We start from the raw sequence: 13518 nt of genomic DNA, 5'->3' as shown, positions 1-13518 counted from the left end.
GGAGGGACTGGGAATGGGATTGGGAGGGACTGGGAGTGACTGGGAGGCACTGGGAGCACTGGGAATGGCACTGGAAGGGGATTGGGAGGGACTGGGATGGACTGGGAGGGGATTGGGATGGACTGGGAATGGGATTAGGATGGACTGGGATGGACTGGGATGGACTGGGAGGGACTGGGATGGACTGGGAATGGCACTGGGAATGGGACTGGGATGGGACTGGGAGGGGATTGGGATGAACTGGGATGGACTGGGAGGCACTGGGAGCACTGGGAGCACTGGGAATGGGATTGGAGGCACTGGGAGCACTGGGAATGTGGGGGAGGGGCGGGTCCTGGCACTGGGACCCCGCCCCCACTTCCTGACCCGCCTCCATTCCACCTTCCAGACACCAGTATGGAACTGGGATGGACTGGGATGGACTGGGATGGACTGGGATGGACTGGGATGGACTGGGAGGGGATTGGGATGGACTGGGAGGGACTGGGAGGGGATTGGGATGGACTGGGAGGGACTGGGAGGGACTGGGATGGACTGGGATGGACTGGGATGGACTGGGAATGGGATTGGGTGGACTGGGAGTGACTGGGAGGGACTGGGAATGGGGAATGGGCACTGGGAATGGGACTGGGATGAACTGGGACAGACTGGGAGGGACTGGGAGGGAATTGGGATGGACTGGGAGGGACTGGGAGGCACTGGGAATGGCACTGGGAATGGGGAATGGGAACTGGGAATGGGACTGGGATGGACTGGGAGCACTGGGAAGGGATTGGGAGTGACTGGGATGGACTGGGAATGGGATTAGGATGGACTGGGATGGACTGGGATGGACTGGGATGGACTGGGATGGACTGGGAATGGGATTGGGTGGCACTGGGAATGACTGGGATAGACTGGGATGAACTGGGAGGAACTGGGAGGGGATTGGGAGTGAACTGGTCCAAACTGGTCCAAACTGGTCCAAACTGGTCCAAACTGGTCCAAACTGGGCTGAACTTGCTCCATTCCAGGCTCCTTTTGGTGCCAAAATCTTCATTTGGGGCTGGAATTTTTTGGGAATTTCGTGGGAATTTGGGAATTTTTGGGCTCTGGGATGAACTGGGAAGGGGCTGGGAATGAACTGGTCCAAACTGGTCCAAACTGGTCCAAACTGGTCCAAACTGGTCCGAACTGGGAGGGAACTGGGCTGAACTTGCTCCATTCCAGGCTCTTTTTGGTGCCAAAATCAGCATTTGGGGCTGGAATTTTTTGGGAATTTCATGGGAATTTGGGAATTTTTGGGCTCTGGGATGAACTGGGAAGGGGCTGGGAATGAACTGGTCCAAACTGGTCCAAACTGGTCCAAACTGGACTGAACTTGCTCCGTTCCAGGCTCTTTTTGGTGCCAAAATCAGTGTTTGGGGCTGGAATTTTTTGGGAATTTCGTGGGAATTTGGGAATTTTGGGGCTCTGGGATGAACTGGGAGTGAACTGGTCCAAACTGGTCCAAACTGGTCTGAACTGGGAGGGAACTGGGCCAAACTTGCTCCGTTCCAGGCTCTTTTTGGTGCCAAAATCAGCGTTTGGGGCTGGAATTTTTTGGGAATTTCGTGGGAATTTGGGAATTTTGGGGCTCTGGGATGAACTGGGAAGGGGCTGGGAGTGAACTGGTCCAAACTGGTCCAAACTGGTCCAAACTGGTCCAAACTGGTCCAAACTGGGCTGAACTTGCTCCGTTCCAGGCTCTTTTTGTGCCAAAATCAGCGTTTGGGGCTGGAATTTTTTGGGAATTTCGTGGGAATTTGGGAATTTTTGGGCTCTGGGATGAACTGGGAGTGAACTGGTCCAAACTGGTCCAAACTGGTCCAAACTGGTCTGAACTGGGAGGGAACTGGGCCAAACTTGCTCCGTTCCAGGCTCCTTTTGGTGCCAAAATCTTCATTTGGGGCTGGAATTTTTTGGGAATTTCGTGGGAATTTGGGAATTTTTGGGCTCTGGGATGAACTGGGAGTGAACTGGTCCAAACTGGTCCAAACTGGTCCAAACTGGGCGGCAGGACCGGCTGTACTTCGTGATGGAATACGTCACCGGCGGCGACCTGATGTACCACATCCAGCAGGTCGGGAAGTTCAAGGAGCCGCACGCGGCGTGAGTGAGGCCGGAATTCCCGGAATTCCAACCCCAAATTCCCGGGAAATCCTCGGGGGATTCCTCGGGAAAACTCCAGGAAGGGAAATCCCGGAAAAATCCCCGGGAAAATCGGTGGAAATTCGGGAAAATTCCTCCAAAATTTGGCTCAAATTCATCCAAAATTCACCTCAAAATTCGAAATTTTGGGATTTAGCCCGAAAATATTCTCAGGAAATTCCAAGAGTTCCTCGGAATGGATCTAAAAGCAAAAAAAAAATCCCTGGAAAAATCCACTTTGGGAAGGTCGGAATTCCCAAAAATCTCCGTGGAATCCTCAAAATTCCCCCAAAAAAATCGGAATTTTCAACTGAAAAATTTCCTCCTAAAAAATCCCCAAAAAATTCCCAAAAAATTCCAAAAATTCCCCAAAAAAATCCCAAAAAAATCCCAAAAAATCCCCCCAAAAATTCCAAAAAAATTCCCAAAAAATTCCCAAAAAATTCCAAAAATTCCCCAAAAATTACTAAAAAATCCCCCAAAAATTCAAAAATAATTCCCAAAAAAATTCCCAAAAAATCCCCCAAAAATTCCCAAAAAAATCCAAAAAAATCCCCCCCAAAATTCAAAAAAAACCCCCCAAAATTCCAAAATAATTCCCAAAAAATCCCCAAAAAATCCCCCAAAAAATCCCAAAAAATTCCAAAATAATTCCCAAAAAATCCCTCAAAAATTCCAAAAAATACCCAAAAAATCCCCCCAAAATTCAAAAATAATTCCCAAAAAATCCCAAAAAATCCCCCCAAAAATTCCAAAAAAATCTCCAAAAAAATCCCAAAAAATTCCAAGATAATTCCCAAAAAATCCCCCAAAATTATAAAATAATTCCCAAAAAAAACCCCAAAAAAACCCAAAAATCCAAAAAAAACCCCCAAAAATTCCCAAAAAAATCCCCCAAAATTCAAAAATAATTCCCAAAAAAACCAAAAAAAATCCCCCAAAAAATCCCCAAAAATTCCAAAAAAATTCCCAAAAAATCCCTCAAAAATTCCAAAAAAATCCCCCCAAAAATCCCCCAAAATCATAAAATAATTCCCCCAAAAAAACCCCAAAAAAATCCAAAAAAATCCAAAAAAACCCCCAAAAATTCCCAAAAAATCCCGGGGATTTTTCCCAAATTTTTTGGCTTTTCCCAAAATCCCTCAAATCCCAAATTTTTCCCGATTTTTCCTGAGTTTTCCCATTTTTTTTCCCCAGTTTTTACGCTGCTGAAATCGCCATCGGCCTCTTCTTCCTGCACAACCAAGGGATCATCTACAGGTGAGCCCCAGAATTCCCAAAAATTCCCAAAATTCCCAACAATTCCCAACAATTCCATGAAAATTCTTCTGAAAAATTCCGGAAAATCAAAACAAAAACCTGAAAAAATCCTCGAAAAATCAAAAAAAAATCCCCAAAAAATTCCACAGAATTCCTAAAAAATTCCCAAAAAATCCCCCCAAAAATTCCCAAAAAATCCCCCCAAAAATTCCAAAAAAAATCCCCCAAAATTACAAAATAATTCCCAAAAATTCAAAAAAAAAATCCCAAAAAATTCCTAAAAAAACTCCCAAAAAAATCCCAAAAAATCTCCCGGAAATTCCCAGAGAATCCAAAAAAATTCCCAAAAAAATCCCCAAAAATTCTCAAAAAAATCCCCCAAAATTCAAGAAAAATCCTCAAAAAATTAAAAAAAAATCGAAAAAAAAATCAAAAAAATCCCAAAAAATTCCCAAAAATTCCCCAAAATTCCCAGGAATTCCCAGGAATCCCCTGCATTCCCATTTTTCCATCTCCAGGGATCTGAAGCTGGATAACGTCAGGCTGGACCAAAAAAATCCCAAAAAAATCGAAAAAAAATAAAAAAAAAATCGAAAAAAATCCCAAAAAATTCCCAAAAAATTCCCAAAAATTCCCAAAAATTCCCAAAAATTCCCAAAAATTCCCAGGAATTCCCTGCATTCCCATTTTTCCATCTCCAGGGATCTGAAGCTGCATAACGTCAGGCTGGACCAAAAAAAATCCCAAAAAAAATCGAAAAAAAATCCAAAAAAAATCCAAAAAAATCCCAAAAAATCCCAAAAAATTCCCAAAAAATTCCCAGGAATTCCCAGGAATTCCCAGGAATTCCCTGCATTCCCATTTTTCCATTCCCAGGGATCTGAAGCTGGATAACGTCAGGCTGGACCAAAAAAAATCCCCAAAAAATCCCAAAAAAATCGAAAAAAAATCCAAAAAAATCCCAAAAAATTCCCAAAAAATTCCCAAAAAATTCCCAAAAAATTCCCAGGAATTCCCAGGAATCCCCTGCATTCCCATTTTTCCATCTCCAGGGATCTGAAGCTGGATAACGTCAGGCTGGACCAAAAAATTCCCCAAAAAATCCCAAAAAAATCCCCCCAAAATTCCAAAAAAATCGAAAAAAATCGAAAAAAAATCCCAAAAAATTCCCAAAAAATTCCCAAAAAATTCCAAAAAAAATCCCAAAAATTCCCAAAAATTCCCAGGAATCCCCTGCATTCCCATTTTTCCATTTGCAGGGATCTGAAGCTGGATAACGTCAGGCTGGACCCAAAAAAAATCCCCCAAAAAATCAGAAAAAAATCCAAAAAAAATCCAAAAAAATCCCCAAAAAATCCCAAAAAATTCCCAAAAAATTCCCAAAAAATTCCCAAAAATTCCCAGGAATTCCCTGCATTCCCATTTTTCCATTTCCAGGGATCTGAAGCTGGATAACGTCATGCTGGACCAAAAAAAATCCCCCAAAAATCGAAAAAAAATCGAAAAAAAATCGAAAAAAAATCGAAAAAAATCCCAAAAAAATCCCAAAAAATTCCCAAAAAATTCCCAAAAATTCCCAAAAATTCCCAGGAATCCCCTGCATTCCCATTTTTCCATCTCCAGGGATCTGAAGCTGGATAACGTCATGCTGGACGCTCAGGGCCACGTGAAAATCACCGATTTCGGGATGTGCAAGGAAAACATTTTCCCTGGAAACACCACCCGGACTTTCTGTGGAACCCCCGACTACATCGCTCCAGAGGTGGCCAGAATTCCCAAAATTCCCAAAATTCCCGAAATTCCCGGGATTTTGGGGGGATACAGAAAAAAAAAGGGGAAAAATTGGATTTTTTGAGGATTTTTTTTGGGATTTTTGGGGGTTTTTTGGGTTTTTTTGGGGGTTTTTTGGGGTTTTTTGGGATTGCTGGGATTCCCAGAATTCCTGGAATTCCTGGAATTTCTGGAATTCCCAAAATTCCCAGGATTTTGGGGGGATACAGCAAAAAAAAAGGGGAAAAATTGGATTTTTGGGGGATTTTTGAGGGATTTTTTGGGGATTTTTGGGGTTTTTTGGGGGGGTTTTGGGGGTTTTTGGGATTGCTGGGATTCCCAGAATTCCTGGAATTCCTGGAATTCCCAAAATTCCCGGGATTTTGGGGGGATACAGCAAAAAAAAGGGAAAAAATCGGATTTTTTGGGGATTTTTGAGGGATTTTTTTGGGATTTTTGGGTTTTTTTGGGGGGTTTTGGGGATTTTTGGGGGTTTTTGGGCATTGCTGGGATTCCCAGAATTCCTGGAATTCCCAAAATTCCCGAAATTCCCGGGATTTTGGGGGGATACAGCAAAAAAAAGGGGGAAAATCAGATTTTTTTTTAATTTTGGGGGGATTTTTTTTATTATTTTTGGGGATTTTTGGGGGTTTTGAGGAGTTTGGGAATTTCTGGAATTCCTGGAATTCCCAAAGCTCCCAAAATTCCTGGGATTTGGGGGGAAAACAGAAAAAAAAAGGGAAAAAACAGAAATTTTGGGGGATTTTTTTGGGTTTTTTGGGGGGATTTTTTGGATTTTTTGGGGTTTTTTGGGGGTTTTTTGAGGGAATTTTTGGGAATTTTTGGGACTTTGGGAATGATAAATTTGAGAACTCCCAAAATTCCCAAAATTCCCACAATTCCCAACCTCCAAAACCCCAAAAAAACCCAAAAAAAACCCCAAAAATTCAATTTTTTCTCCTTTTTTCCCGTTTTTTTTGGGGGGGAATTCCCAAATTTTGGGAATTTTACCAAATTTTGGGAATCTTGGGATAATTTGGGATCCCAAAATTCCCAGATTATCGCTTACCAACCCTATGGAAAATCCGTGGATTGGTGGAGCTTCGGCGTCCTCCTCTACGAGATGCTGGCGGGGCAGGTGAGGAAATTCGGGAATTTTCGGGAATTTTGGGGAATTTTCGGGAATTTTTGGGAATTTTGGGGGATTTGGGAGCTCCTGCAGAAATTTGGGAAGGATCTGAGGGGTTTGGAGGGAAAAATCGGGAATTTTTAAGGGGTTTTTTGGGAATTTTGGGGATTTTTGGGATAAATTTTGGGAATTTTTGAGGGAATTTTGGGGATTTTTGGGATTAATTTTGGGAATTTTTAAAGGGAATTTTGGGGATTTTTTGGGATAAATTTTGGAGATTTTTGGGATAAATTTTGGGAATTTTTTGAGGGAATTTTGGGGATTTTTTTGGGATAATTTTGGAGGAATTTTGGGATAATTTTTTGGGATTTTTGGGATTAATTTTGGGAATTTTGGGGAATTTTTTGAGGGAATTTTGGGATAAATTTTGGGGTCATTTTTGGGATTTTTGGGATAAATTTTGGGGAATTTTTGGGATTAATTTGGGGAATTTGGGGATTTTTGGGATAATTTTAAGGGAATTTTGGGATAAATTTTGGGAATTTTTTAAGGGAATTTTGGGGATTTTTTTGGGATAATTTTGGAGGAATTTTGGGAAAATTTTGGGATAAATTTTGGGGATTTTTGGGATGAATTTGAGGTATTTTTGAGGGAATTTTGGGGATTTTTTGGGATAAATTTTGGGGAATTTTTAGGATTAATTTTGGGAATTTTGGGAATTTTTTAAGGGAATTTTGGGGATTTTTTTGGGATAATTTTGGAGGAATTTTGGGATAATTTTGGGATAATTTTTGGGGATTTTTGGGATTAATTTGGGGAATTTTTGAGGGAATTTTGGGGAATTTTTGGGATCATTTTAAGGGAATTTTGGGATAAATTTTGGGAATTTTTTGAGGGAATTTTGGGATAAATTTTGGGGATTTTTGGGATTTTTGGGATAAATTTTGGGGAATTTTTGGGATAAATTTTGGGGATTTTTGGGATGAATTTGGGGTATTTTTAAGGGAATTTTGGGGATTTTTTTGGGATAATTTTAAGGGAATTTGGGGGTAATTTTGGGGGATTTTTGGGATTAATCTTGGGAATTTTGGGGAATTTTTAAAGGGAATTTTGGGGATTTTTTTGGGATCATTTTGGAGGAATTTTGGGATAATTTTGGGATAAATTTTGGGGATTTTGGGATTAATTTGGGGAATTTTTGAGGGAATTTTTGGGAATTTTTGGGATAATTTTAAGGGAATTTTGGGCTAAATTTTGGGAAAAATTTTGGGGATTTTGGGGATTTTTGGGATAAATTTTGGGGAATTTTTGGGATCATTTTAAGGGAATTTTGGGATAATTTTTGGGGATTTTTGGGATAAATTTTGGGAATTTTTAAAGGGAATTTTGGGGATTTTTTTGGGATAATTTTGGAGGAATTTTGGGATAATTTTGGGATAAATTTTGGGGATTTTTGGGATGAATTTGGGGAATTTTTTGGATAATTTTAAGGGAATTTTGGGCTAAATTTTGGGAAAAATTTTGGGGATTTTTGGGATAAATTTTGGGGAATTTTTGGGATAAATTTTGGGGATTTTTGGGATTAATTTGGGGAATTTTTTAAGGGAATTTTGGGGATTTTTTGGGGGGAATATTTTGGGAATATTTTGGGGGTTTTTTGGGAATATTTTGGGGATTTTTTGGGAATATTTTGGGAATATTTTGGGAATATTTTGGGACTATTTTGGGAATATTTTAGGAATATTTTGGGGGTTTTTTGGGAATATTTTGGGGGTTTTTTGGGAATATTTTGGGAATATTTTGGGAATATTTTGGGAATATTTTAGGAATATTTTGGGGGTTTTTTGGGAATATTTTGGGGGTTTTTTGGGAATATTTTGGGAATATTTTGGGAATATTTTGGGAATATTTTGGGGATTTTTGGGGGATTTTTTGGGAATATTTTGGGGGTTTTTGGGGAATATTTTGGGGATTTTTTGGGACTATTTTGTGACTATTTTGGGAATATTTTGGGAATATTTTGTGACTATTTTGGGAATATTTTGGGACTGTTTCGTGCTCCCTGCAGCCCCCGTTCGACGGCGAGGATGAGGATGAGCTTTTCCAATCCATCCTGGAGCAGACGGTGACGTATCCCAAATCCCTGTCCCGCGAGGCCGTGGCCATCTGCAAGGGGGTGAGCCACAATTCCCAACAATTCCCAACAATTCCCAACAATTCCCAACAATTCCCAACAATTCCCAACTCAATCCCTTTCACCCCAAATTTTTTCCCGATTTTTTGGGGTTTTTTCCCAATTTTTTCCCAATTTTTTCCCAATTTTTTGATGTTTTTTTCCCCCAATTTTTCCCAGTTTTTTTCCCAATTTTTTTGGTGTTTTTACCCCAATTTTTCCTGATTATTTTTCCCATTTTTTTGGTGTTTTTTTCCCAATTTTTCCCAATTTTTCCCTGATTTTTTCCCAATTTTTTCCCAATTTTTTGGTGTTTTTTCCCAATTTTTTCCCAATTTTTCCCAATTTTTTGATGTTTTTTCCCCAAATTTTTCCCAGTTTTTCCCACTTTTTTGGTGTTTTTTTTCCCAATTTTTCCTGTGTTCTTTTCCCCCATTTTTCCCAATTTTTTCGTGGTTTTCTCCCAATTTTTCCCAATTTTTTTCCAATTTTTTGGTGTTATTCCCCCAAATTTTCCCAATTTTTTGGTATTTTTTTCCCAATTTTTCCCAATTTTTTCCCAATTTTTTTGGTGTTTTTCTTCCAATTTTTCCTGATTATTTTTCCCAATTTTCCTGTGTTCTTTCCCCCAATTTTTCCCAATTTTTTCCCAATTTTTTGGTATTTTTTCCCCAATTTTTTGGTGATTTTTTCCCAATTTTTCCTGATTATCTTTTCAGTTTTGGAGGGTTTTTTTCCCAATTTTTGCCAATTTTTTCCCAATTTTTTGGTGTTTTTTCCCAATTTTTCCTGATTATTTTTCTCAATTTTGCAGGTTTTTTCCCCCAATTTTTCCTGATTTTTTTTTCAATTTGGGGGAGTTTTTTCTCAATTTTCCCTGATTATTTTTCCCAATTTTTCCTGATTATTTTTCCCAATTTTTTGGTGGTTTTTTCCCAATTTTTCCCAATTTTTTCCTGATTTTTCCCGATTTTTTTCCAATTTTGTGGATGGGTTTTCCCAATTTTTTTGTTGTTTATTTTCCCAATTTTTGCCTGATTTGTTCCCAATTTTTCCCCATTTTTTTCCAGATTTTTCCCAATTTTTGTGAGTTTTTTCCCCAATTTTCCCCATTTTTTTCCCAATTTTTCCTGATTTTTTCCCCCAATTTTTCCCCCATTTTTCCCCATTTTTTTGTATCTTTTTCCCAATTTTTTCCCCCATTCCTTCCCACTTTTCCCCCAATTTTTCCACCCAATTTTCCCCCGATTTTTCCCCAATTTATCCAGGAATTCCAACAACTCCAAGACAAACCTTGGAATTCCCTTGATTTAATCCGAATTAAATTAAATTAAATTTAATCCGAATTAATTCCCAATTTTCTGTTTTTTTCCCGCCATTTCCCCGTTTTTGCTCCGTTTTTCGCGGGGTTTTTTTTATTTTTCCCGGGAAAAACCCAAGAATTTCTGGAATTTTCCGCAGTTCCTGACGAAACATCCCGGGAAAAGGTTGGGAGCGGGGCCGGGGGGGGAGCAGGAGGTGCGGGCTCATCCCTTCTTCCGCCGCACGGATTGGGAACGCCTGGAGCGCCTGGAGGTGCCGCCCCCCTTCACCCCCCGCCCGGTGAGTGCTCCCGGAATTCCCAAAAATCCCTTGGAAAAGCCATTCCCCAAAAAAATCCGGAATTTTCCCCGAAATCCCCGCGAAAATCCGTCCAAAAATGGCCACGAAACGCCAAAAAAAGTCCCCAAAATGCCCCAAAATGCCCCAAAATGTCCCAATTTTTCCTGGATTTTTCCAAAGATTCCCAAAAATCCCTTGGAAAAGCCATTCCCAAAAATATTCCGGAATTTTCCCCGAAATCCCCGCGAAAATCCGTCCAAAAACGGCCACAAAACGCTAAAAAACGACCCCAAAATGCCCCAAAATGTCCCAAATTTTCCTTGATTTTTCCTAAAATTCCCAAAGATTCCCTGGAAAAGCCATTCCCAAAAATATTCTGGAATTTTCCTCGAAGTCCCCGCGAAAATCCGTCCAAAAACGGCCAAAAAACACCAAAAAAATCCCCAAAATGCCCCAAAATGTCCCAAATTTCCCCAAATTTTCCTGGATTTTTCCCAAGATTCCCAAAAATCCCTTGGAAAAGCCATTCCCAAAAAAAATCCGGAATTTTCCCCGAAATCCCCATGAAAATCCATCTAAAAACGGCCTCGAAATGCTAAAAAACGCCCCCAAAATGCCCCAAATCGCCCCAAAATGTCCCAAATTTCCTCAATTTTTCCTGGATTTTTCCCAAGATTCCCAAAAATCCCTTGGAAAAGCCATTCCCAAAAATATTCTGGAATTTTCCATGAAATCCCCGCGAAAATCCGTCCAAAAACGGCCACAAAACGCTAAAAAACGGCCCCAAAATGCCCCAAAACGCCCCAAAATGTCCCAATTTTTCCTGGATTTTTCCAAAGATTCCCAAAAATCCCTTGGAAAAGCCATTCCCAAAAATATTCCGGAATTTTCCTCAAAATCCCTGCGAAAATCCGTCCAAAAACGGCCTCGAAATGCCAAAAAAATCCCCAAAATGCCCCAAAACGCCCCAAAATGTCCCAATTTTTCCTTGATTTTTCCTAAAATTCCCAAAAATCCCTTGGAAAAGCCATTCCCGAAAATATTCTGGAATTTTCCGCGAAATCCCCGCGAAAATCCGTCCAAAAACGGCCACAAAATGCCAAAAAATGCCCCCAAAATGCCCCAAAACGCCACAAAATGTCCCAACTTTCCCCAATTTTTCCTGGATTTTTCCCAAGATTCCCAAAAATCCCTTGGAAAAGCCATTCCCGAAAATATTCTGGAATTTTCCATGAAATCCCCGCGAAAATCCATCCAAAAACGGCCACAAAACGCCAAAAAACGGCCCCAAAATGTCCCCAAATGCCCAAAAATGTCCCAATTTTTCCTGGATTTTTCCCAAGATTCCCAAAAATTCTTTGGAAAAGCCATTCCCCAAAAAAATCCAGAATTTTCCCCGAAATCCCTGCGAAAATCCGTCCAAAAACGGCCACAAAACGCCAAAAAACGCCCCCAAAATGTCCCAAAAATGTCCCAATTTTCCTGGATTTTTCCCAAGATTCCCAAAAATCCCTTGGAAAAGCCATTCCCGAAAATATTCTGGAATTTTCCATGAAATCCCCGTGAAAATCCGTCCAAAAACGGCCACAAAACGCTAAAAAACGCCCCCAAAATGTCCCAAATTCCCCCAAATTTTCCCTAAAAATTCCCCAAAAATTCCCCCAATTTTTTTCCTGATTTTTCCCCAAAATTCCCCAAAATTTTTCCCAATTTTTCCCCCAAAATTCCCTTAAAATTCCCTTAAAATTCCTCCAATTTTTCCCTAAAATTTGCCCAAAATTCCCCCAATTTTTTCCCCCAATTCTTCCCCAAATTCCCCCAAATTTTTCCCAAAAAATTGCCCCAAATTCCCTCAAAATTCCTCCAGTTTTTCCCTAAAATTCCCCCAAAATTCCCCCAATTTTCCCCAAAAATTCCCTTAAAATTCTCCCAAATTCCCTCAATTTTTCCCCCAAATTCCCTTAAAATTCCTTTAAAATTCCTCCAATTTTTCCCCAAAATTCTGCCAAAATTCCCCCAAATTCCCCCAATTTTTCCCCAAAAATTCCCCCAATTTTCCCCAAAATTCCCTTAAAATTCTCCCAAATTCCTTCACTTTTTCCCCAAAATTCCCCCAATTTTTCCCTAAAATTCCCCAAAATTTCCCCAAAAAATCCCCATAATTCCTCCAATTTTTCCCTAAAATTTGCCCAAAATTCACCCAAATTTTTACCCAAAAATTCCCAAAAAATCCCCAAAATTCCCCTGATTTTTCCCCAAAATTCCTTTAAAATTCCCTTAAAATTCCCCCCAAATTTCCCCAATTTTTCCCCAAAATTCCTTTAAAATTCCCTTAAAATTCCCCCCAAATTTCCCCAATTTTTCCCCAAAATTCCCCCAATTTTTCCCAATTTTTCCCCCGATTTCCCCCCAAATTCCCGGATTTTGGGCTCCCCCCTCTGATCCCGATTTTCTCTCTCTCTGTGTTTGTCCGTTTTGCTTTTTTGGGTTGAAAATTTGGGATTTTTGGGGTGGAAATTTGGGATTTTCGGGACTTTTGGGGTTGGAATTTGGGTTTTTTGGGGGAAAATTTGGGGTTTTGGGGATTTTTTTTTGGTTATTTTTTATTTTTGGGGTTTTTTGGGGTTTTTTTTTTGGGTTTTCTTTTCCTTTTCTTTTCCTTTTCTTTTATTTTCCCCCTTTTTTATTTCTTCTTTTTCTCCTTTTTCATTTCTTTTCTTTTCTTTTGTTTCGAATTTGGTTTTTTCCCTTTTCCCCCCATTTTTTCCCCATTTTCTCCTTATTTTTCCCCCTTTTTTCCCATTTTTTAATCCCTTAATTTCCCTTTTTTCCCCCATTTTTTTCTCTTATTTCTCCTTTTTTTCCTCCCTATTTTTCACCCTTTTTTCCCTATTTTTAATCCCTTATTTTTCCCTTTTTTCCCCCATTTTTAATCCCTGAATTTCCCCTTTTTTACTCTTTTTTTCCCCATTTCCCCCCCCCAAATTTTCCCCAAATTTCCCCCAATTTTTCCCCATTTTCCCCCCATTTTTTCCCTTTTTTCTCCCCAAAATTTCCCCATTTTCCCGCCAAATATTCCCCAAAATTTTCCCCATTTTTTCCACCATTTTTTCACCGTTTTCCCTTTTTTTTTTACCAAATTTCCCCAATTTTCCCCAAATTTTCCCCCATTTTTCTCCTTTTTCTCCCCCATTTTCCCTCATTTTTTCCCCAAAATTTTCCCATTTTCCCGCCAAATATTCCCCAAATTATCCCAAATTTTCCCCAATTTTTCCCCCCATTTTTCCCCTTTTCTCCCTCATTCTTTCCCCAAAATTTTCCCAAAATTTTCCCTAAATTTTCCCCCATTTTTCTCCATTTTCCCCCAAATTTTCCCCAATTTTTCCCCAATTTTTCCCCCATTTTTCCCCTTTTC

General features: G+C 39.8%; 1 protein-coding gene across 1 annotated transcript in view; it reads left to right on the top strand.

Annotated features, from left to right (window-relative positions):
* PRKCG (protein kinase C gamma) overlaps positions 1–13518 on the top strand; it is a 41282-nt gene that overhangs the window by 24305 nt on the left and 3459 nt on the right. The window contains exons 13-18 of the mRNA XM_086871692.1: positions 2039–2130; positions 3367–3429; positions 5053–5191; positions 6257–6337; positions 8397–8504; positions 9963–10103. Of these exons, the coding sequence (XP_086727818.1) occupies positions 2039–2130; positions 3367–3429; positions 5053–5191; positions 6257–6337; positions 8397–8504; positions 9963–10103 (624 nt within the window). The remainder of the gene's footprint in view (positions 1–2038; positions 2131–3366; positions 3430–5052; positions 5192–6256; positions 6338–8396; positions 8505–9962; positions 10104–13518) is intronic.

The sequence above is a fragment of the Cyanistes caeruleus genome, chromosome 36 (genome assembly GCF_971803275.1).
Source record: "Cyanistes caeruleus chromosome 36, bCyaCae1.hap1.1, whole genome shotgun sequence".
Taxonomy (NCBI): domain Eukaryota; kingdom Metazoa; phylum Chordata; class Aves; order Passeriformes; family Paridae; genus Cyanistes; species Cyanistes caeruleus.
This window is presented reverse-complemented; position numbering and strand designations above follow the sequence as displayed.